Raw genomic sequence first — 23,000 nt, forward strand, 5'->3', positions numbered from 1 at the left:
CAATTGAGACTTGCTGTCTGGTCTGTCTTGTCTTATCTCACAGTGAAATAGCTTTTTAGAGGCATGCATAAAGAGATATCTGCAGGTCCGCTGGATGATGAACACTGGCAAAAGGTGGAGCTGATCATAGCAGGGGTGTGTCTAGAATCAAGCAAGAGGTGGAGATGTAATATCAAATGAAGCTGCTTCTGCCAAAGACGGGTGGGAGGGCCGTGTGAAAATCGCATAATGCCGCCGACTTGTGACTGACGTTAATATCTCAGACCTCACAGGTTTTTGCACAATGAAATGGTGGAGACGGGTTCATCTTAGACACATACATGTCATTGTAATCATTAGCCAAATCAGACTCATGGCCAAGGTGGTACAACTAATGTCAGCACAGGATGAAAGCAGTACAGTACAGAGTCCACTCGTATGTCCCACAGTACCTTGGCAATGATGCTGCAGAGCTGAGGTCCGTCCTGGGTGAGGGACAGCAGGTTGCTGATGGCACTGCCGATGGTGTGAACGCTGTCCGATGAGTCAATCTGTTTGATCAGGAGCTGCAAGGGAGATCAAACATTGTGCACATTTTTATTACGGACCCAGAAATGCAATTCACATTGTCAGTAGTTGTTGCTTTTGAATGCTGTTTAAGTGTCTTTATAGAGGTCATTTTTTTAAGTGGTTTTAAAGACACTACTTGCAGGACTTTTCTGTTATCTTTTAAATGATCCTTGTTTGTTTGAAGTCTGTTGTTTTCCATGGCGCCAATCTCAGAAACAGTTGAAGGATAATTGGATTTTTTTACATCCTATGCTTCATTTCATAAATCCCAAATGATATCAGTAGATAGCATGGATAAAAGGCTGTGTTTATTAGATAAACACTTAAATCAGTGTTTTGTGGAATCCAGTGAATGGTAAAAGTAAAATCCAAGATGGTGCTATACTGTGTAGATGACAATTAATTACTATAAAGTTTACTTTAAAGTTTCTATTATTTTACCATTCACCATTATTATTCATGAAGACAAAATGGGGTTCAAATGCACCAAAGACTAAGTTACAAAATATATTGGGTAAATATTTCAGAGTTGGGAGTTATGATTCAGTTACATACCCGGATCTCATTGGCTAATGCCATGTCAATCATGTTGCTGAAGGAATCACTGACACCTGTAAGGATCTCATGGATGGCCTCCCTCATGGACTTCAGAAAGAACTCATCATCGGTGTGAAGGCACCTGTGGGTGAAGGGACATTTTGGATTATGTTCCACATAAATCCAGCTGTTTACTATTTTTTCTCATGATTTTCTAATTGCATTTAAGAGTCTTACCTCTCTGTAATATTGGTCAGTTCCATACACTTTTCCAACAGAGATTTCTCATACTGCAACAAAAGGAAAAGGAGAAAAACATGATGCTGTGATGACATTAATGGCTTTGTACCAAGATGTATTCGATATAATTTGATTTCAGCACAACATTACTGCATTTCCTTAGGTGTCAGTATCAGATTTTTCAAGATGTATGACATTTTGATCATTAATATAGCAAGTTTTCAAAGGGCAAATGTGTATTCAGCCGTTTATCAACAGACCAGCCTTTATGAATGTGGAAGTCTATAATAAAACGGATAACATCCATTTATTTATGGGGAAATATGATTACAACTAAATATAGGTTTTTATTGTCACATTTAATTTTAGCAGTGACACCGCGGCCACTTGATGGCCAATTGATGGCTTCTCTATCCAAATTATATATTAATTGGTGTGGCAGGAAGTCTCAGTGCCTGATTTGTAACTTCCTATTTTGTAACTTTGATGCTTTTAAGGCTGGTAAGGACCCCAAACTGGCTTCACATGCTAACTTCTTCCACAACCCACAGTCACCTTCTGCATCTCAGGCGGTGTGCTTCGGGCGGCGCCATACTCATGCACCAGTGAGCGCACGTGGCAGTTTGCCCTCACGGCGGTGCTGTGGACCCTTTGCCAGCGTCCCTTCTCTAGTCGCTGGAACATCTTGCCGAGCTCCGTGCTGACCACCAATGCTCGGCGGAGCAGCGTCTGCAGGTTGTTCCTGGCCACGTGATCCCCTGCACCGACCCCGGAGGCCACAATCAGCTCTCCCTGCTGGCCGTCCTCCTCCACCCCGATGGGTTTGGCCTGGAGGACACACATACACTCTACCTCCGTCATGTGCCGGAGGTCCTCCATCCAGCGCTGGACCGAGTCAACCTGGAGAGACTGCATGCGGGTACTGTGGGAGAAATGAACACACAGAAAAATAAAGCAAGTCAGACATAGTTTATTCATTTTGGAGATGTGTCACAGGGGTTTAATAGCAGGAGAGAGATGTGTGTGAGTACAGGCTAAAAGTAGAAAAAATACAGCACAGAGATGTGGATTCAAACTTAAGATGGTTGATTTTACCGGCAAACACAAACCTTTAAATTGCATCAAATGTTCCAGTTTTAAACTAAGTTGGAGATTAGTTTGACCGTATGGATTGTCTTTTCTTTTCGTATTTGGATATATTCGGGCTGTTTATTTGGATCAATGGCCTACATCAAAATAAGGTCATACAGACCAGTGTTCATTCGCCTTTATTGATCGGTGTACGCAGAGAAAATTCTTTCCCTGCTAACGAGTTGATTTGTCGATAGAAAATCGATTTTAAATTGACTGTATGGTTTCATAGCAGTTGCTCATTATTGATAAAAAAGTACAAATTACTGCACAAACAGAGCCACACTTATCAACAAACGTACTCAGTATAATCAGTAGAAAATTTAAAAAGTGGTTACTCATAAATTCAAAATGGTTGTTAGGACAATGGCAAATAATTTAACTTGGCTGTGCTACCCTTGTAGCCTCATCTCTTTAGCCTATATTATTCCTCCTTCTCTGGTTTCCTTTTTATAAGAAAGTATAGGCTTGGTATGATGAAACCAAATAATAAGTCTTAATAACTCTAGTTTTTAGGGTGTGTCTTCTATATTTATTTTATTTTTTGGGGCATTTTAGGCCTTTATTTGGGTAGGACAGCTTAAACTTGAAAGAGAGAGAGAAGGGGAACGACATGCAGCAAAGGCCCGCAGGTCGGAGTCAAACCTGCGGCCGCTGCGCCGAGGAGTAAACCTCTATACATATATGGGCGCCCGCTCTACCAAGTGAGCTAACCAGACGCCCGGGTGTGTCTTATTTTTAATGACTTTAAAATGACTGGGAATGTTATGTGGAAAATCTCCACAGCTATCATTGTAAACTGCCTATGTAACATGCTAAACTGGAAAGCTTAACAGGTGTAACAACAGTAATTAAAGGTGATGGGCTTGGACAGGGGTCAATTATAAAATATGAATCTGAGAGGAATTAGTTGTTAATTTAACGTTAAAATTAAATGAACCATATTGCTTAAAAGTTGGATATAAAATGCTGTTTTTGATGAGTGCATGTATGCGTGACTTATGTGGGTCAGTCCTACTAAAATGATCTTTTGAGCCCTCATACATGCAAATAAAACCCACACTCTTCTCTACAATAAAATTCCATTTACCACGTAATATAAATGCAGCGCTAAAACCACCACGGCATTCCTAAAATTAATGATGTGTACTCGAGGTCAGTTATCCACCAATTGGTTTCTACACTTGTTAGTTTAAGCATTTCCCCAAAGTGTGGAGATGGCTGGGCAGAGCAAACACTCCTCCCCACTTCAATCTCTCCCAGCACTGACCCTACTGAACGCAGGCTTAAGGGGGCAAGCCAGAGTCCTGCATCCAGTGAGCCAAAGCTCCCTAAAAGTGGACAGGTCGATGACTACCATAGCCACCTCTGCCTTGAGTCAACACATGGGAAAGGGACTCTAATGAAGCCTGATATTTTTCCTCGCTGGAGACATTCGGATATTGCATTGGTATTGAATATTGGTTGACCTGGCTGGTTTAAGAGGAGCATTGTTACTTTGTTTACACTCAAAAACAAAGATTTGTTATTGACCAGCATAAGTCACATTAACAGCTTCAAGGCAGGTATTGGGTTTCAGCTTTCAGCCAGTGCTGGTTACACAGGACGGAATCATTAGAAAACCACAGCTCCAATTAGATCTAATCCACTATCAAACCACACAGAGGGCGGCTGTTTACTGAAGAAACTTGTGGAGAAGTCAAAAAAGATCTCATTAAAAAGTGAAGAAGATTAACTTGGGTGACACGAAAGGACATAAACATAAACTGCAGCCAGTTCTACTACAGAAAGCATATTCTTTCCTGAAACTCAGAGCATTCAGTTAATATGTTTCAGAAATATTGAGTATGGAGACCAAATGCACACACTGACACATGCACAAATGCACATACTGCATATGTATATAAATGTTGTATGTGGAATAACAATGCAAAAAGTAGTCAAATCTGTAGGATGCAGAGTGAGGAAGTTCACCAGTTCAAAACTCTCTCCGGCAAATGAATCTCCCTCAATTTGGAAAAGGATGAAGATGTAATTAGCTGTGAATGTAGACTAGAATAAATAACACAGTGTTACACAGTGCAGTAATCATTAATACGGAACTTGTTCTGCTAAGTGGGGTAAATGGTTTCATAGTGATCATCGTGACTCCTGAAAATGGATGACATATGAGTTTTGGTATAAATCTAGGCAATTAAAGAAAATAATTTTCTCTAAATGTTCCTCGCAAATAAAATACAGCTAGACCCCGCTTCAGTTTTTTTTCTCACATTCGAAAAACCTCTTAACAACCACTCCGGTTCTCAAAATGTCCTTTTGTTAGAGATTAATCGCACAGTGGTGAATAACATAGTGGCTCAAACTAAGTGAGTCAAATTAGCCACAAAGAGCTTGATCACCAGTCACTGAAGAGCAGTTGGAAAGAGCTCTCACTTCTTAATTGGCATCATCTTCGTATACATTACACCCAATCAACCTACACATTTTTGGAAGACTAAACTGGATGACACAAAAACAGAGAAAATGTCCAGATTTGGTTATCATAAATTTCTATTATGTTTATCAGGTATTATATATTTCCTAATAGCGCCAAAGTGACACTATGAGTCTGAAAATGTATAAACAAACAACCAAATCAATCTAAAATGTGCATCAATATGCAAAACTTCTCTTCATATCAAACCCAATGTGGCCATTTCAAAGCCCTTTTCCACAGTTATATAACAGCATCACATGAGGATGAACCCGTCTTGATTTACACGCCCGTCAAGCCACAAAACCCCTCACCACGGGCAGAAAAAAAAGATGATAATAATAGGCTTGTTTTCCAAAGGAGGGGAAGCGGTGCACTTCAGCTAGCAGGGAATGACAAATATTTACATGCGGGGCCAAGAGAGGGTCAGGAAACAGCAGCTCTATTATCCCAGACAGGGATGCTGATGTGGAGATGAAACATCACTCGTTCATATCTGCTGGTGGCTGTCAGTAAACTGAGCAGCGGCGGCAACAGCAGAGATAGGCGCTGGTTTGTAAGAGATGTCATTGTTTTTTTGTTTTTTTTTTAAAGCGGCATTGCAAGATTTAAACATGTTTTTGTACCAAGCTTGGAAGTCTATTCATTTTTGTTTGGTTTTAATATCAAATGTTCTCTTTGTATTATGATTAGATTCAACTGAGATACTGTTAGTTTTTGTTATACTAACGAAACATTATTTAACCAAAGTGAATTGAAACTACCTATAATGCTCATCTGAAGTGCACTGACTAGAATTTAATTAGGGCAAAGGGACTGCAATGCAACGCGTCCTAAAAAAAATTAAGAAATGGAAGATGAATTAAATCAATCTGAAAATTGGAATTGTAGTGGGTAAACATTGCATAAAAACAAACGTAAACCAGGAAGAAGAAAAAAATCAAAAAAGATTAAAAAACAATCAAAAAGAAGAATTAGATAAACTGTGTACAGGAACACGGTGCGACTGCGATAAAGGTTTAATGCTGTACAGATTTACAAAGGGAATCAAGCTTGTGTGCTGCGTTACTGCTCACTCTTCCTGTAACACATCAGGCAAAAATGATAACTTGAGTTTTTAAATTAATCACTTTTTCAACTTTTCCTGTGCTTGAGAGCCATAAAGAGAGTTGTTCTGCTGCATGAGTCACTGACTGTTCAGCTCCACAATCATCTGTCCTACAAACTACACATTTATGAAACAGTTTTTAGTTAGGCATGTAGTTGTAATACTTGTATTTGTTAATGGCGAGGGGAGATACTGTGTATTTACAATATAACACTACCATTTAATTTACATTTCACTGACTTGCATTGGACTTTGGTTGATATGTGGCTTGGTTTTCTGACATTTCTGTATTATGTCAGAAAACCAATGAAAAGGATATATCAGACTCTTTACAGAAAAGTCTGACTGGATGGTGACATACTCGAGTCGGAAACTCATAATTATGATAACTCCGGTATGATAGAGAATGAGAATGCAGCATAAGGTCTCCGGCAAACACTGCCTGCGTGGCGTGAGCGTGGCGTTTCTGTTGCGTGTCAGTTTCGTGGCGGCTGCGTGGCGTTTTCTATGTCTTTGCACACCAGAAACGTGTCTGACGCGGCGCTGCTGCTGCTAGCCTTGTCTGTACACATGTATGTTTCCCATTGATAAAATGAAATAATAGCAGTAGTATACTTCATTAGCCTAGAAATCTAGACGTACCCTAGCGGCAGCCAATGTAATTTGCAGCCAGTGTCAGTCTAGCAACTCTCCGTTGGCTTGCGAGCTGGAAAAAAAAATAATTCTGGTCAGGCCAATCACATCGTGTATAGAGTTGGTGGGCGGGCTTAACATAAGGACGGCAGAGTTGCGACGGTTCCGCATGAATTCCCTGCTACTTTAAAAAACAAAGAAGATGGCTGTCTTTCCAATCGGCTTTGGCCGCGACTCTGGAAGAATTAAGATAAGTTAAGCACTGAAGTCAGTCTTAAAAAAGGAAGATGTGTTCGGAGTTTTGCCAAGGTGGAGGGTGGGGGTGTGGCCTTGACCAACTACCACTTTTCTCGTTTGAAAGCCATGATGTCTCTCTCTCATGGGTGGGCCAAATTCTCTGGGCGGGCAAAGCAGAGAAAGGGGAGGTAACCTTGCTCCTTATGACCTCATAAGGAGAAGATTCCAGATCGGCCCATCTGAGCTTTCATTTTCTCAAAGGCAGAGCTGGATACCCAGGGCTCGGTTTACACCTATCACCATTTCTAGCCACTGGGGGAAAATAGGCAGGCTGGGGGAACTCATATTAATGTTAAAAAAGCTCATAAAGTGAAATTTTCATGCCACGGGACCTTTAATATTCATATACTTTTTAGCATATATAGTCTGGCTTGACGGATGTACAGCTGTGGAGATAGTTCTGGCTATGCAAGACTACAGCCAACATGAATTCAATGAAATACATGTTTTTAACAGACAGAACAATTTGCATAAAAGTAATTGCTATTTAGAATGGCTTGCTGGTTAAAAAAAGTAAAATGTTATTCATATAACAGTAACCCAGTACATTTTCAAAAAGCTTCACTCAGTAACATGCGGCTGCTTTAAAGATGGACTCATCTGCTGACAGCTGGAGGAAACCCTCGCCGAGCAAAGAGCATGAAAGACACAAAAGTAACACTTGGTGTAGCACAGATGTAGACAGAATCCCTCATCACAGGATGTGAGTCACTTTGTTTGAGGCTAAAAACAGCAACCGTGTACGCATGGAAACACACAGTAAGCACTAAAACCCTTAGCGTGGGCTTTCTGTTGGTCATTCGCTAATCGCATCTTGAAGATAATGAAAGTAAATGACAATATATATATATATATATATATATATATATATATATATATATATATATATTTAAACATAGTGATAGTCACATCTTTGCCCAACACCCAGCTCACAGCGGGGCACAGCGAGCAGCAGACGGCAGGTTTGAAACCAAGCAGTAGCACCTGTTGTCGCTCAAGCGTGGCTGTTATTGCACAGCAGGAACTAGTTTGTTCTTCAGGGGTGCTTGCCCATTACTAGGCTTGTTCTACATATCACTAGGCTTTAAGTGATTTAGAAACTACGTACAACACTTCATAGATCATGAGCACAGGTTGAGTATGCCTCAGGCACGGCGCCAGGATTCCAGTTTTGGATGGGCTAGACCAATTGTGGGTGGGCCTTAAATTAAAAACGTTATCAAATTCTGTTTAACCTAATAAATGACTGACTAATATACTTTTATATTATATGTGCTCACATAATAAAGATTGTAATAGCTTGATGCTCTTTAAATAGGTTGTTGCGTTGTAAAAAGTTTCGGTGCAAAGGACGAACCTATCCGCGATCGCTATCCTTGGTTCTGCCCAAAAGAAGAGCGCTTTGGAATCTCCATTACTACCATACCTGGCTGCGCTATAGCGCATCTCTCCTAACCTGAGGCCTATAGACTGTAAAAGTGGTCAGGAATCTAATATTTCCCCAAAACATAGTTTAGTTCTGCTCGTTTAACATGAGGCCGAATATTTCACAATTCTGTTTAATTGTTTTAAGTTTTCAACAATATACAGATCAACAAAACTGCCCGACAGTTTCAATCAATACTCGGCCACAGAACGTGTTCATTGACAACGTCATCTGTCGTGTAAAACAAGACTCAAGTTCTACCGAGACAAACTGTTACTTTAGTGTGATAATGTTATAAACATGTTTAATAAAAAGAAAGAAATCACATTAACAAGCCCTAAAGCATAATTGACCATAACAAGAGACAAGAAGGAAAAACAACTTGACAACAACAACAAGCTGTTATAGAATTAGAATTGCGCCTGCAGCTCTGAGTTATGAATCGATTATTTTAATCCATATATCTCATATAACGACATAATACAATACAGGCAGAGTAGCCTTCACATACCTTACTGTTATCCTCTGGCGGTCCTACACAATTTAACTCCCTAAAGCAGAAGAAGCGACTGGATACTTTAGCATGGTTGAGTTGTGGGATCATCCACGGAAGACAGATCCACAGGGTTATATCATCCACTCGCGAGGCAGAGGCAAAGGCACTACAGCACCGGCGCTGGTCGCGCTAGCCGCGCTAACAGCGCTAGCCGTGCTAGCCGTGCTAGCATCCTGGGCTGGCAGAGAAGATGTGCTCGGCGTTGTGGATCTCAGCTCTCCTTCATCTCCTGGTTGCAGCGATGACTCTGAGACCGTTCGTGCACGTTTGAGGTACCTAAACAACGACTGTTGCAACCTTGTCCTTTACTGGAAATGATTTTCACACTCTCAGATCACTGGGAGCTAGCCTAGCATACCGACAAGCTACATCCGATCCGAACCTCACTGTCTGCCGATTTTTAATAATTCTTCACCAAATTACAATATTAAAAGTGTTTTTGTTTTTTTTGAAGAAAAGTTTTGGGTGGGCCTGTTGAAAAGTGGGTGGGCCTAGGCCCGTCAGGCCCACCCATAACACCGTGCCTGGTATGCCTGCTTCTCTTCGCTCTCACTGATGTTTTGAATTAAAGTAAAGACGCCCTGTGTGGCTCAGTGAGTCCGGTTTAAGGAAAGTGTGTGAAATTAACATGTCGTAAAATACAGATAAGGGGCTCCACAGTTAGGACTTTGAGGAAGAAAACACTAGAAAGGGGGCGAGTTTTACATTGAGTTTTAGGGTTTGGTGAAAGGTGTAAATGTGATTTAGAAGCTGAAACAATTCGACTATTTTGACACTCACATTTTTCAATGCCAAACATTCTCTTAATTGTGAGAATGTGCATGCTTTTCCTCATCTATGTGACAAAACAAGCAATATGATGATGGGCATATTTTCTGGGGCAAACGGTTAATCAATTAATTGAGAAAATAATCACACATTAAAATAATCATTTGTTGCAGCCCTATTTTATTAATTTAAGTGACTTAAATTTGACTAGTCTATATGGACGATGTTTCATTTCAAGGATTCTTCATGTGCCTCTGGAAATTCCACCAGATGTCCCTCATTTCAGCCGGATGTCCGTTACCTTCGGCTTTCTTGGTGTTAGCATTTTAAACATAGTGGATTTATGAGGATTATGGTTAACTGCTCCTCAGATCTCTGCAGGACAAATCCAGACAGCTAGTTAGACTATCTGTCCAATCTGAGTTTTTTGTTGCACAACTAATAGGCAAGGTAAGGCAGCTTTATTTGTATAGCACATTTCAGCAACAGGGCAATTCAAAGTGCTTTCCATAAAACATTAAAGAGCAGTTAAAAACAATTAAAAATATAAAAGCAGATAAAATACGAGATTTTAGGCTGCTAGATGTATAAGCCGTTGCTCTATATACGTAATCCACCCGCAATCCTTGTCGTTCCCAGAACGGGCCGGTCCCACTGGTCTTATTTTTTAATTCTCTTTATATGCTTAGATTGTCATACAGTTTTAACAATGCAACTTCAGTATAAGAAATGAACAATTATTTAAAGAAAGGCAACATCAAAAACAAAGGTCTTCAGCCTTGATTTAAAAGAACTGAGACAACTTAAAACAACTTTTGAACATACACACATTCCACCAAAACAAGTTCCTTCCCGAGGCTATTTTGCAGCGGCACCGTGGCTCCGTCCGGCGCTTAGCCCACCACCCATGACGATTGTGATTGGTTTAAAGAAACGCCAATAAACCAGAGCACGTTTTTCTCCCATCCCGGAATGCTGTGTGGACTAGCCAGACCCTCCTCCGCAGCGCTGTGAAGGAAGGTCTGGCAAGTTTGACTAACTAATTTCACCATGATGACCCAGCTTCACTTCAGATCATTAAAAAACTCTTAATTTCCATCTCTCATCTTGATTTACCAGCACTAAAACATTACATTATACATTATAGGTTTAAACAAGTTTTTGTGTTGTTATTCCTGTTTTGGATCCGTCTGTATTCAGTTCACAGTATTCTTCTGACATGGAAGTCATTCTGCACACTATAAGCAAGAAGGAGCCTTCACTGTCGTCTGCTTTTCATGATTATCACAGTCTGACGCCTGATGTCACTTATGAACAAATGGAAATCTTTCCCAAATACCACAACAGAACCGCAGTTCAGCGGGGCAGAGTGAATGGAAATGTGGGCAGAATGAGCTGCGAGATTTTGAGGACCAGACCATTGTGGCTTTGGCTTCGACTGATGGAGGAAACAAGGACACTCTTGTCCCAGAAAGAATTAAATATGGAGGCATACATACAAAGAGACCAAAGTGGGATGGTAGTGCATTCCTCTTCTGCTTGAAAACCAGAACTCTCTAAACAAACCTTTTTTTCTTCAGGGAGTTTTTACAAAATGCTGCTTCACTGTGTAAAGAGCTGACAGATGAGCTAAGAAAATGGTAAAAGCATATGGCTAATGGTGCTTTCAAATGCGTTAAGTCACGCCTTTATTTTCTGGGTCTGTGCTCCTCCCGAAGTAACCCTTAGTAAGGGGATAATGTGGCCTCTGACTGGTACAGTTGATTCCTGGCAACGGGGGGCAGACATCTGACTCCCAGATGTTTCAGACGGCCTCTAATGTGCAGCCAAGGCTCACCTAAAACAGCACATACTAAGTCTGTTTCTCTCTTGTTCTCTGTCTCTTTGTCTCTCTAACTTATTTCTCTCTGTTGTTTGTTATCTTTCTTTCTGACTCCCACTCCTGCCCTCCCACATAGAGGTATACCTACTTCAGGCATATGTACAAAACATTATACTGCAGATCTTTCTCTTTTTCTGTGTCTCAAACCATCTCCAGCTGACTCGTCTCTCACTTTAGTTTGTTCCATTTTTCCGTTGAGCCTCACACTCTTTCCCTCTCATCATCAAACCCAAACTTGTGCAACCCCCAACATTCCTGCGTGCACTGCACAACACCAATCCGCAACTTAAAAAAAGGCAAACGTACAGACCAATGACGGCACAGAAACTTGGTTAACCTGCTCGCAGAGCAACGGCCGAGCCTCTTTCAGACTGTAACCTGAGGCCTACATCGTCCAGACAATCTGATCTGGGCAAAGCACTGGTTCTGTTGTGAAGATGTTTGTCAACTGAGTGCCTGTGTGCGTTCCATCTGTGTTTGCAATTTATTTTAATACAATTCAGTCATTTGGCTCCTTTCATCAGTTGATTTACTGAGCCATGTTCCCAACAAATAGGATTTATGTGTGAGTGTGTGTATGAGGGACAGACAAAGAAAGCAAGTCAGAGATCTGTTTGTTTGAAGATGATCTGTTTGTTTATGTGTGTGTGCATCTGGTTGCCTATGGCGTGACAGCTGTACTGATTTGATATCCAAGGGCATGCATTGCGTGTCTTCTGCGACGCTGTGTAAGCATTTGTGAACACAAAACTGTCAGAAGATATATATTCAAATGCATTATCGGTGACTCAAATACTCTCAACCACAGCAGCTGATGAGGAGGCTTTCCCCATTAAAAAAAAAAGCATCAGCAGCTGACACTTACATTACTAAGATGTAAATCACTGCTGTGTGATGCGAGTTTTGTCTCGTGTTTCTCGAAAAAGAGACATTTCTGTAAGTCAGCAGCAATAGTTTATTTAAAAATTGATAACCATTAAGGTTTAAAAAAAAAAAATTATTATTAACCCAAAGTTAATAAAATGAGAAAAGAAGGACGCATGAAGTGTCAATTAAAGCTAAATAAACAGGCAGTTAGCGCTCCAGCTTGTGACGAAGGCTGTTTAGTTGACGGCTCAACATTGCAGAGAGTCTAATTTGGGTCAGCTGGAAAGGTTTGTGCTCCCTGTCAACTTTTCGTGACAGCGTTGAAGCAGCACTGCTTTGTTTTTTATTCAGTTTCTGATTGTTTGGTATGCGCACACTTCTCTTTTTGCATCTTGATCACATGTGTCTGACAAGTTTTTTCAGGATTTTTTTAATCTCCAGCTTTTTTGTGTGCAGACATGCACACAAAATATGGAATCCGATCGTGGACAGATGTTTTCAGGTCATGTGTGTGTGTTCGTGGAAGGCAGTGTGGGAGTGTGGGAGTGTGGGTGTTTTGTGTTTGCATAATCACTAAGGTTTTAACCTTTGGACCTCCTGCTATTGACTGCCTCTTAGGATCCTGACTAAGACCAATATATTGGTTTGGGGATGTTGAACCAACAACTCAAATCAAACATCAGCCGGTAAATATTTCCCAAAGAAGATATGAAGGAGGCAAGGATGTGATTTTACTCTTACTCAGCTCCAGGGGTGTCTCACACATTCTCACCATACACATGAGCCATCTAAAGTTCCTTTAGTCTGAGTTTCAGTTCAGTTCCATGGTGGTCTAAATAATGGTGCAGAGGTGTTGTGCATCATGCAAACAATACAAGTCAGAAGTGTTTTCTCTATGTTGATTTGACTGTGGCGGCCCCCCACGGTATCAGAAATAGGGCTGCATTGTTAAAGTGCATGTCGGAGAACGTTTGTATTTTAGGTGCATTATTTACATGCTGAAGTAGTTACACTGCATTAAGATAATGTAAGTTTTAGTAATAGTGGTTTTATTGTTATTTGCTACAGAATGCTTAGCCTATATGTCAAGATCAAAGTTGGCCTATATAGTAACTCAAAAAATACAGTTCAATCCCAACTGAAAATATGCCTCATTGTGTGTGTGAATGGAGGGGAATAAATATATTTGTTTGTGTTGCAGCAAAGTGTCAGCTCCGTTTCACTGCAAACACCGAGTCAGTATAACATTCAGCGACCAAAGTGTCTGCTCTTTGGTTGGACTGGAACTTGCTGTACCAGCCATTGGCAGTTAAGACAATACATGAAACAGAGACACTGAAGCTAAAAGTATGATTAACACCATCCTGAAATAATTCCTTAACTTTCTCTCTGTATGAGCGCATTTCTGTTTGTGTCTTCCAACTCAAAGACAACTGAGAACCAAATACGACCTGCCTTCCTCCCAGCAGCCTCATTTGTTACAATCATCTCTGTGATACATTCATCTCCACACAAAGCACAGAGGACGACCAGCGACACAACTAGACCCCCCGTCACCACTGTAAACTGCCAGCTCTGCTCCTATAAGAGCTGCCATGATACCAGCGTCTGTCACCATTACAGTGCATTATCAGAAGGAGATATAGGGGGCAAAGTGCGCTGCATATTTGGGGGATGAAACATCAGGGTTATTTCTTGCTATCATGGCTATTATTGTCAGTATGTTGTTTGTGTGTGTGTTTCTATATGAGTGTGTGTCTTGATGGATACGAAGTCCCGAAAAAGGTGTTGTCGACATAGACATCTTTTGCATCACTGGCTTTTAATATTAGCATACACAGAGCCTGCATGAGACGGTTAGTATGAAACTTTGTGTTAATAACAAACAATGTGGTAACTATTGCATTATTTCAGTGCAGACACACGAGATTACATTTTCCATTCAGTCCCTACACAGCCATGGTGAGCCCTCACGGGTGTTAACTTATTTTGCCAGTTTAGACCTCTTGTACAGGTACTTGAACTATTCTGCTGCTACTTGCCTCATCGGGGATGAAGAGAGCGAGCTGCTCTGTCTGGAGCTGCTCTGAGGAGTTGCCATTCTGTCCGTGGCCATCTTACTTCAACTCAGCACCTGAAACACAACACATTCCAACATAAACCGCAAGGTCACAAGACATGAAAGCATCTTCCTTTATCAACTTATTTTCCTGTCAAATGTGAAAAATAGTTACGAATAAAGTAACAGTGTTGCACAATCACCTCAGACTACTTCTGTATATGAACTTCTTCTACATATAAACATTCAACACACACACACACACACACACACACACACACTGCATCCTCCTGGCTGTGTTGCTTGCTACTGCAGCGTTATCCACTACAATATCTCCTTATTGATCCGCCTCCAAGCATTCTATTCTGTTTTGTCTTTTTTTTTCCCTCTAAGTAATTTAATTATCAATAAACCTCACTGTTTTAAATAGCTTCAAGCCGCTGGTGTGCCAGTGGAATAATATTTCTTATCTTCTAATTTATTGGCTGGCTGCCAGCCAGTGACTCTCTTCCCTACTTTGAGCCTAAGCAAAAGAGGCTGACGCTCTTAAGTGCCCGCAACTTTATTCCGCCGTTTTATTGATGTATCCCATTTAGATTAGTCCATTTTCAATCGGGAGAAGCCACAGATGCCCTCGTGCCTGAACCACACTCTAATCCTTTTAGTTATAATGATATCCTGCAGTGGTGTGGTTACACATTTCATGTTTACTGTGGAGTATTATTAGCAGGTAGTTAAATAGTAAGACTATCTCCCTCTCACGCACGCACGCACACAAACACACACACACACCCTCCTTTTCGACGGAGCAGGTTTCAGCTGTGGTGCCCTGCTTCTTATTAAATGCCTCCAGAGTGTTACAGGATCGATGATTGTAAACAGGAGAGCTCACAATAAAGAAATTGAGACTAGAGGGTTGCGTGATGCACGTGGGACGTCACTGGTTTGATCCCATGGTGGCATGCTTTTTCAATGTCGCAGTGTTCAAGCCAAAATGTCCCGCCGACAGAACAACCGATCCATTCTGTAGAGTTTGGAGATGGAGAGGATGAGGCACAACAACGCATCAGAGGAGTCACCGATTCTTTTTACTGTTTGCTTCATTTGCTTCCGAAACTCCCCGTGTTACATAATTATGAGAAACAAGGGAACTATTTGATAATGAGCAAAAAAAGACAGCTTTTTTGGGTGGGTGAGTGACTGCGATTAACAGATACCCAGCTGGATTAATAGGTGACTAGATAATACAGATAGAAACAGAGAGAGAGAGAGAGAGAGAGAGAGAGAGAAGGAAGAAGAAGATGCTGAGAAGGAGAGAAAGGGGGAGAGGAGGGGGTCTTTTAACTGCAGTCTTGGCATGGCTCCTCCAGGGCCATTTTCAGAGAAAGCATCACAGCGATTCAGAAATTATACCAATACTGTGCCAGGACCATGGAAGTCTGGCAGTGAGCACCCAGTTTGGGGAAAAAAAGCCACATCTACATAGTCAGTGCAGTTAGAATAGAATGCCATGGAACAAGGGCTGACATAACGGCACTGTTAGATTATTACAATAGAGGTGTGGATGAATTATATTGGCCTATAATTGAGCACAGGGTCACCGCCAACGAGACAGATCCAACAGATTCCATTACATGTGCCTCCGGCTCGTTACAGCGCTCTTCTGTGGATTACCATACAAATGGAGATGAGTTGTCCAATCAAGCAATTCAGTCCTGAGCACTTAGAGTGTGCCACAAAGTGCTGTGTTAAGGACCATTGCACTGAAAGTGATCTCTGTCATTCTGCAGTAAGTGGCCACCGACAGCAAATGATGCATGAGGGAGGAGAGCGAAAGGTTTTTAGCAAAATGTCAAAAGTGTACAACAGAAAGTAGTCGTTTTTCCAAAGACTATGGCTGTGTCTCAAAACGCCTACTTGCACACTTCAAGCACTTAGTTTTAAGTATATAGTGTAGATAACGCAAAAAGTCAGTGCACTGAAAGTAGCCGGGTGACCCCCTAAAACGGTCAAGAAGTTCAGTGTGGAACGATGGACACTACACGCACTAAATGGGCGCCATCATCACTATGCAGCGGAAAGGGGAGGGACCAGGGACGTCGACCGGCAGCTGATTGGACGAACGCGTCACATGGGTCTGGCTTCTCCCGGATTTCACAACAGAGCATAATGGCGGCTCGTTCAGAATACAATCTCAAATTTTACAAAAATAGTTAACCGAAATGTGTTTCTGAAAACATTTTAAGCGAGAAATAGGCCATGCAGTTGCTGAATCTGTCCTCATTTCAGATCAACAAAGGTCAGTTTAAGAGATTTTCGTCAGATTTTCGGAGGCAGCGGGGCTAGCCAACCGATCGTCATTTCCGGTGTTTTAACATAAGTGTTCCGTTTGGGACAACACTAACCATCCAAAGTGTGCACTACGGCAGTAAGTGGTCAGTGCACACTAGCAGTATACTGACAGAAGTGTGCGGTTTGAGACACAGCCTATTTCTTTTACAGCTTCCGAGACTGATTTAGTTTTTGGTACAGACAGTGCTCTGTTGTGTTGTAATAATTTAAGAGAAAAACTGCACCTTCTATTCATTTTAAAGCAAGACTTTATTTCCATGGGGCTGAAGGCACCGCAGTTTAAACATCCCCAAGCAAAGGAAGGCTGCAAGTGTTACACAAATACTGTATGAGTTTCCTAAGCAGATGGTCAACTTTGACGGATCCTGGCTAATTTTCTTGCTGGGGTGGACATTTCTTTTTATGTCTGGGCTGAAACCCGAGTGGCCCTGTGGGTTTCCCCACTCGGTTGCCCTGGAGAACGTGTCTGTTGAAGGTAAGCCAGACAAAGGACACCTCTGTCTCGGCCTCATGTCACATGCCGGGTAAAATAGCAACCACTCAGTAACTTGTGTATGTAAGGGAAATCGCTACGATGTGCGCTCCAGATTTATTGCTGCACTTGTATTCATCCTTTGCATGTGTGTCGAGGGGGATTTAAATGTTGGTGTGTGTGTGTGTGTGTGTGTGTGTGTGTGTGTGCTCGTGTGCATGTTTCTGTCACTTGCAGTTTTGCAGTCATGTTTCATGTAATGTTTGTCCGTAGTTAGTCACGCCAAGTCCTGCATTTAACATAAAGAGTCATCTTGATTCTTTCTTATCGGAGCTCCTTGTCCTTTATATATTCTAGCTGTATAGCTCAACAGCTTGACTAAGCTTAGGAAGCAATAGGCCTTAAAGGTCCCATGCATGGAAATTTCACTTTATGAGGTTTTTTAACATTAATATGTGTTCCCCCAGCCTGCCTATGGTCCCCCAGTAGCTAGAAATGGTGATAGGTGTAAACCAAGCCCTGGGTATCCTGCTCTGCCTTTGAGAAAATGAAAGCTCAGATGGGCCGATCTGGAATCTTGCTCCTTATGAGGTCATAAGGAGCAAGATTACCTCCCCTTTCTCTGCTTTGCCCGCCCAGAGAATTTGGCCCGCCCATGAGAGAGAGACATCATGGCTTTCAAACGAGCAAAGTGGCAGTTCGTCAAGACCACACCCCCACTCTCCACCTTGCCCCCTTAAACTTAATGTGAATGTAGTTTTTTTGAATGCAAACAAATTGATTGTTGTTTAAATCACAAATAGCAAGAAGATACAAGTTCTTTTTCCGAATATGGTTAGTAAACCACAAGAAAGACAAGAGCTAATGGAGCAGCTGCTAGCACAGAAGTAGCATCGGGACCTCAACTCTCTTTTAGGGCGTTTTCACACATACCTCGTTTGGTCCGGACTTTTGGACTTTTTAGTTTGATCCGAACCAAAATTACAGGTGTGAAACCTCCCCCGGACCGCGGTCTGGATCAAAAGACCAAATTTTGGTCCGATAAAAAGAGGTGGTCTCGGTCCGGACCAAACTGAACCATGGTCCGGTTCGTTTATAGTGTGAAAGCATTTTTTGGATGGTTCGGACTTTTGGACCAAATACAAGAAGCTCTGGCAGGCTCTCCTTGTGTTACAAGACCGGGGAAGCTCCTTTAAGGTGCTTAGTGAGAGAGAGTGACGGTGAATGCGTTCAGAGAAGACAGCTGTCGGCTATCAGAGCAGAGAATACATCAGCAGTTTATTTGTTAAGTGGTAAATGTACAGCGTAGGTTTCAGTTTGTCTCTGAATAAATGCTCCAGAAAGAAAGTTCCCGTGTCTTGCTTCTCAACATCACAACAAAACAAAAAGGGCCAAGGCAGTAGGGGGGAGCAGCAGTCAGTAGGGGGAGAGCAGCAGTCAGTAGGGGGGAGAGCAGCAGTCAGTAGGGGGAGAGCAGCAGTCAGTAGGGGGAGAGCATTAGTCAGTAGGGGGAGAGCAGCAGTCAGTAGGTGGAGAGCAGCAGTCAGTAGGGGGAGAGCAGCAGTCAGTTGGAAAAACTCCGACACAGAGAGAGCATATGAGAGGACGAGGAAGCCCTTCAACAAACCAATCAGTTAGAAGTATCTGGAGACGTAGCTCACGTATGTGATGACGGCAGGACGTAGGTTTGTCACGTATAGATCTTTAGTGCGCTTGCAAAACTGCAGTGTGGAACCACAACTTACCGGATCAAATGTATACAATGTAACAAAAACATGAACCTTGGTCCGGACCTTGGTTCGGACTTTCATGCGTGAAAACGCCCTTAAACTGATATTGACTCCTAGTACATCAGACATGTTGCTTGATAACTCTTAAAAGTTCTGTCAACCAATATTGTGCCTTTCTAAAGTTAGACAACTGGTGACAGACAGATAATATATTTTTTTTAATTGACACTGTAGTACCAGAGATATCTTCCCTTTTGGTCCCTGCAGGTTGTTTCTGTTCAAGGTCTTTCCTAACTTATTTTTTGTCTAACGAATGCTTACAGTATGCGTATATGCAGGCCAATGTACCACCAAGATTTCTTTGCCCGCTGACCTCACTCTCCATAACTGCAAAATCACTGGTTAAAAATACATCTCCAGTCCTTTTTTGTATAATAGTCTGTGGTAAAGCAGAATGCATTTCACAGATTCTAAGTAAAAACCACCACAAAAACTGGTCTGCAGAAAACAAAATACCAAACAACTGTGGCTTAGCTACAGTGTTGTGCCAAAAGCAATGAATTTCTGTTTGACAAAAACAAAAGGAATCAAACTCTGAGGAAATCGTAAGAAACAAGCAAAGCCACTCACCATTTTGAGAGGCCAAAACCAGCTTGAATCAATATAATGGAGTTCAGGACGGAGTGAGTCAGGCTGTGTACTCCAAGTTTAATATCCTTGTTGTTTCAGGAGTGCCTCATTGATTCCTTATGGTATGGCTTCATTTCAAAACTGCCAACGATTAAGTACAAAATGCTTCTTTCTCTACTGCTCTCCTAACTCACACAGACTTGTGTCTGGCCTTTGGCCTTTAAATACAGTGGACATACTCTGCATCGGTGACTTGGCGGTGCTGTGCTGCTCATGTCCTATCATTGAGCTGGAGACTGGGTTCACAGGAGGAGAAAGTGGTCACAGTCTCACCACAGAGCTGTCATGTAGGGAGGAAAGCAGAGCAGGATGGGTACTGTATGGGTGGTTGGGTGGGAACAAGCTGGAAGCAGGCTGTGCTGAGCCATGGACACGACATTCCCATCCCACACACAGTGGGCTGGCTCAAAGGGGACACTTGTACTTGGACAGAGAGACCCACACAGGGCAGCAGATAATGCCTGATGTTAACTGCTACTGTCTGAATGTTTGGTGAGTCCGCTCGTTTCTCCTATTCTATGACACTGAAGTTACTTTTACATCATCCTACTTACAACCCAAAACTTCCATGGTTAGTATGATTCACAATATTTCCCTTAGTAGGCTACGATTTCTTATAGCCCCGGTTATAAACAACCTCCAAATCCAGGCTCAGAAACCACATGGTACCATGCTCGGCCCATGCACGGCCCAATACACTGTAAGAGATTTATCCCAAAGTAAAATGATAGATTTGCTGTTAAAATACATTTCAACTGTTCCAAAATAGTAGAGTATATCATGTTTAAACAATAATGCAGAGGGAGCCAAAGGTTGTGTCAGAGGATAGTGGAACAGCAGATTTGAAGATGCTGCTAACATAAACTGAATAAGTAGCCTACTGAATATCTGGCACAAACAGTGTAGTCTATTGCCTCAACCATAATCATTCCTGATGTGAAGAATTATGAGATAAATACTGTTGCAGAAGTGACAATAATGTGTGCAAACTGGGAGCACAATCTTGAACAAACTGGAGTACATTTGGAAGTCTTACTTAAGCTAACGTCACATAAGGCTTAAGCTAACATAACACAAGCTAATGTAACGCATGCGCTTAACTGACAGAAGTTCAACCCATGTGGATGATGAACTTGATGATTTTGTCACGAAATGCATAAAATACCAACTTGTTGATCAATTTGTTTAATCCATATAAAGCCAGGCATTGGAAGGATTTACTCTCCAGACACAACAGTCCTCTTGCCCATTATCTCAGTGGGTCTAAATGCAGTGCATTCCACAGATAACACTGGCATGAGCTACTTATTTTAGGTTGGGTTATGTTTTGCCAAGTTTACACTCAGCTAAACTACTACAGCACTAGTAAACATAGAGTTACACTGAGAACCAAGAAGAATGGCATAACCAGCAAAAGTTTAATAAAAAAGCCACAACATTAAAACTCAAAATGTGTTTGACACCTTCCGTATGTTTGTAAGTAGTCTTCCCAAAGAACAAGGTGCTTGAAAACATTTCAGTTTTCTCAGCAAAAAGGGTATCACCATGTCCAAAGAAACTTCTCAAAGTACTCCTGTATAATTCACTTATCTGTCGGCTGTTCTGCAAAGTTTGGCTCAATACTACATTGTTTTGTTGTGCTACCGCCATCCTCGGACGTTGGGAGCTTTTCCAGATGTGGCATATGAAGCCATTCTTTGGTGAGAAAATAAGTTTTTCGAATATACAGAGATCGATAAGAAGATCACAATTACAAACTTTTGTAACTGGCAATAATTTAAAGCAAGCGATCACAACTGATTTTCCCTATGGATGAAACAATAAACTTTTAAACCTACAGAGGGTAAGTGTTTGACTGAGACTACCTTTCACGTTAACACAATTCTTGAAAGAAGCTAACATGCACTGAAAACATGTAACATAGTGTAATCTTACAACACTGGCAAGTTATTTGATTTGCTCTCAGAAAAATTACACTTTTAAAACTCCATTGAAGATTTAGATGATTTGGATTTCAATTTATGAAGAATAATCCACTGTGCAAATACATGCAATGTAATTTGAACTAAGTTCAAATTTAATATTTTATATGTTTGTCCCTGTATACTCACAAGGACATATAATATGAGTCCTGTATTAAAATAGCAGCTGCACCAGCTTAAAGCGTTCCCTCTGCCTACATTCAGGTCTTCCGGTGGTCTGTCAAAAATAATGCATCCTTTAGATTTCACCGCCATCATTTCTGACACTGAAGTCAAACACAGTGGGAACCACCACTGAAATCACTGACAGCTCCCATTACCCTCAGATTCTACTTATCACTAAGTTTTGTTTGGATAGGCAATAAAAAAACAGAACATTTTATTGAATTTTGACTCAGTCTGCATCATCAAGGAGGGCTATACATTTTCCATTAAAGACACACAGCACCGGATTCTACTGTAGCTGTGTGGCTAATGATAGAAAAACAATGCCAGTTGACATGTCTCAGGGTGATGGTGACAGGGGCTTCAGGAGCGTCATAGGTTTGAGTGTGACACACCGTGATGTCAGAAATAAATGTGTAGGAGGATGGAGAGGAAGCACCGTTCCCGTTTCCATATATCTTACTACAAAATAGTAGCTATAGGAGGAAGGAGATTGAAAGAGTTAAGAAATAAGTGGAGAAAATGACAAGAGGAAATGTGGGAGATGGATTGTGTGTAAAGCGGGTAACAACACAGCAGTGTACGAACACTCCTGTTACATTAACGGCTCTCCAAATACAGCAGATGTTGTTTTTTAAAGTTAGAGAAGTGCGGAGTCTTGCTTTATTAAACTTCAGAAAGGTGAACAAACTGTATGTGGTCATAATAGTTTTATCTTTGGACTGACTGCAATTGTAAGCACTACAATAAGCCACACAGCCGTCCTTATAATTTGATAAGATGTCTCTTTTTTGGGGCATCCTGGTGGCTTAGGTGTCCAAGAGGTCTAAGAACATTTTATTGCAACATACTCTGTCATCCGTACTCTCTTTCCCTTTATTTTTTTTCCCAACTCCTCACTGTCTCAATGCCTCACAAATACACATAAGTTGTTCGCTGAAAATAGCTCATCTGTGGGGCCATTATTTAACCCACTGGTCAATCATTTGAGCTAAATGAAGTTCATATTTTTACCAAGTTAATTCCACCTGGTTTGATCAAATTTTTGTCTAACACTCACTTTAAATGACGTGAAAACGTCAT

General features: G+C 41.4%; 1 protein-coding gene across 2 annotated transcripts in view; it reads right to left on the minus strand.

The window, feature by feature from the left end:
• The window catches only part of insc (INSC spindle orientation adaptor protein), a 60,138-nt gene that overhangs the window by 23,548 nt on the left and 13,590 nt on the right, over positions 1-23,000 (minus strand). The window contains exons 1-6 of one of the 2 annotated variants that reach the window (XM_028585664.1): positions 19,711-19,774; positions 14,510-14,601; positions 1,882-2,248; positions 1,324-1,376; positions 1,105-1,228; positions 432-545 (exon numbers count right to left, since the gene is read on the minus strand). In XM_028585664.1, the coding sequence (XP_028441465.1) occupies positions 432-545; positions 1,105-1,228; positions 1,324-1,376; positions 1,882-2,248; positions 14,510-14,583 (732 nt within the window). In that variant the 5' untranslated portion in view covers positions 14,584-14,601; positions 19,711-19,774. Of the gene's footprint in view, positions 1-431; positions 546-1,104; positions 1,229-1,323; positions 1,377-1,881; positions 2,249-14,509; positions 14,602-19,710; positions 19,775-23,000 lie in introns of those variants that run through there. The other variant, XM_028585663.1, reaches the window with a different exon arrangement.

Source organism: Perca flavescens, chromosome 8, assembly GCF_004354835.1.
Source record: "Perca flavescens isolate YP-PL-M2 chromosome 8, PFLA_1.0, whole genome shotgun sequence".
In the NCBI taxonomy this organism is placed as follows: Eukaryota; Metazoa; Chordata; class Actinopteri; order Perciformes; family Percidae; genus Perca; species Perca flavescens.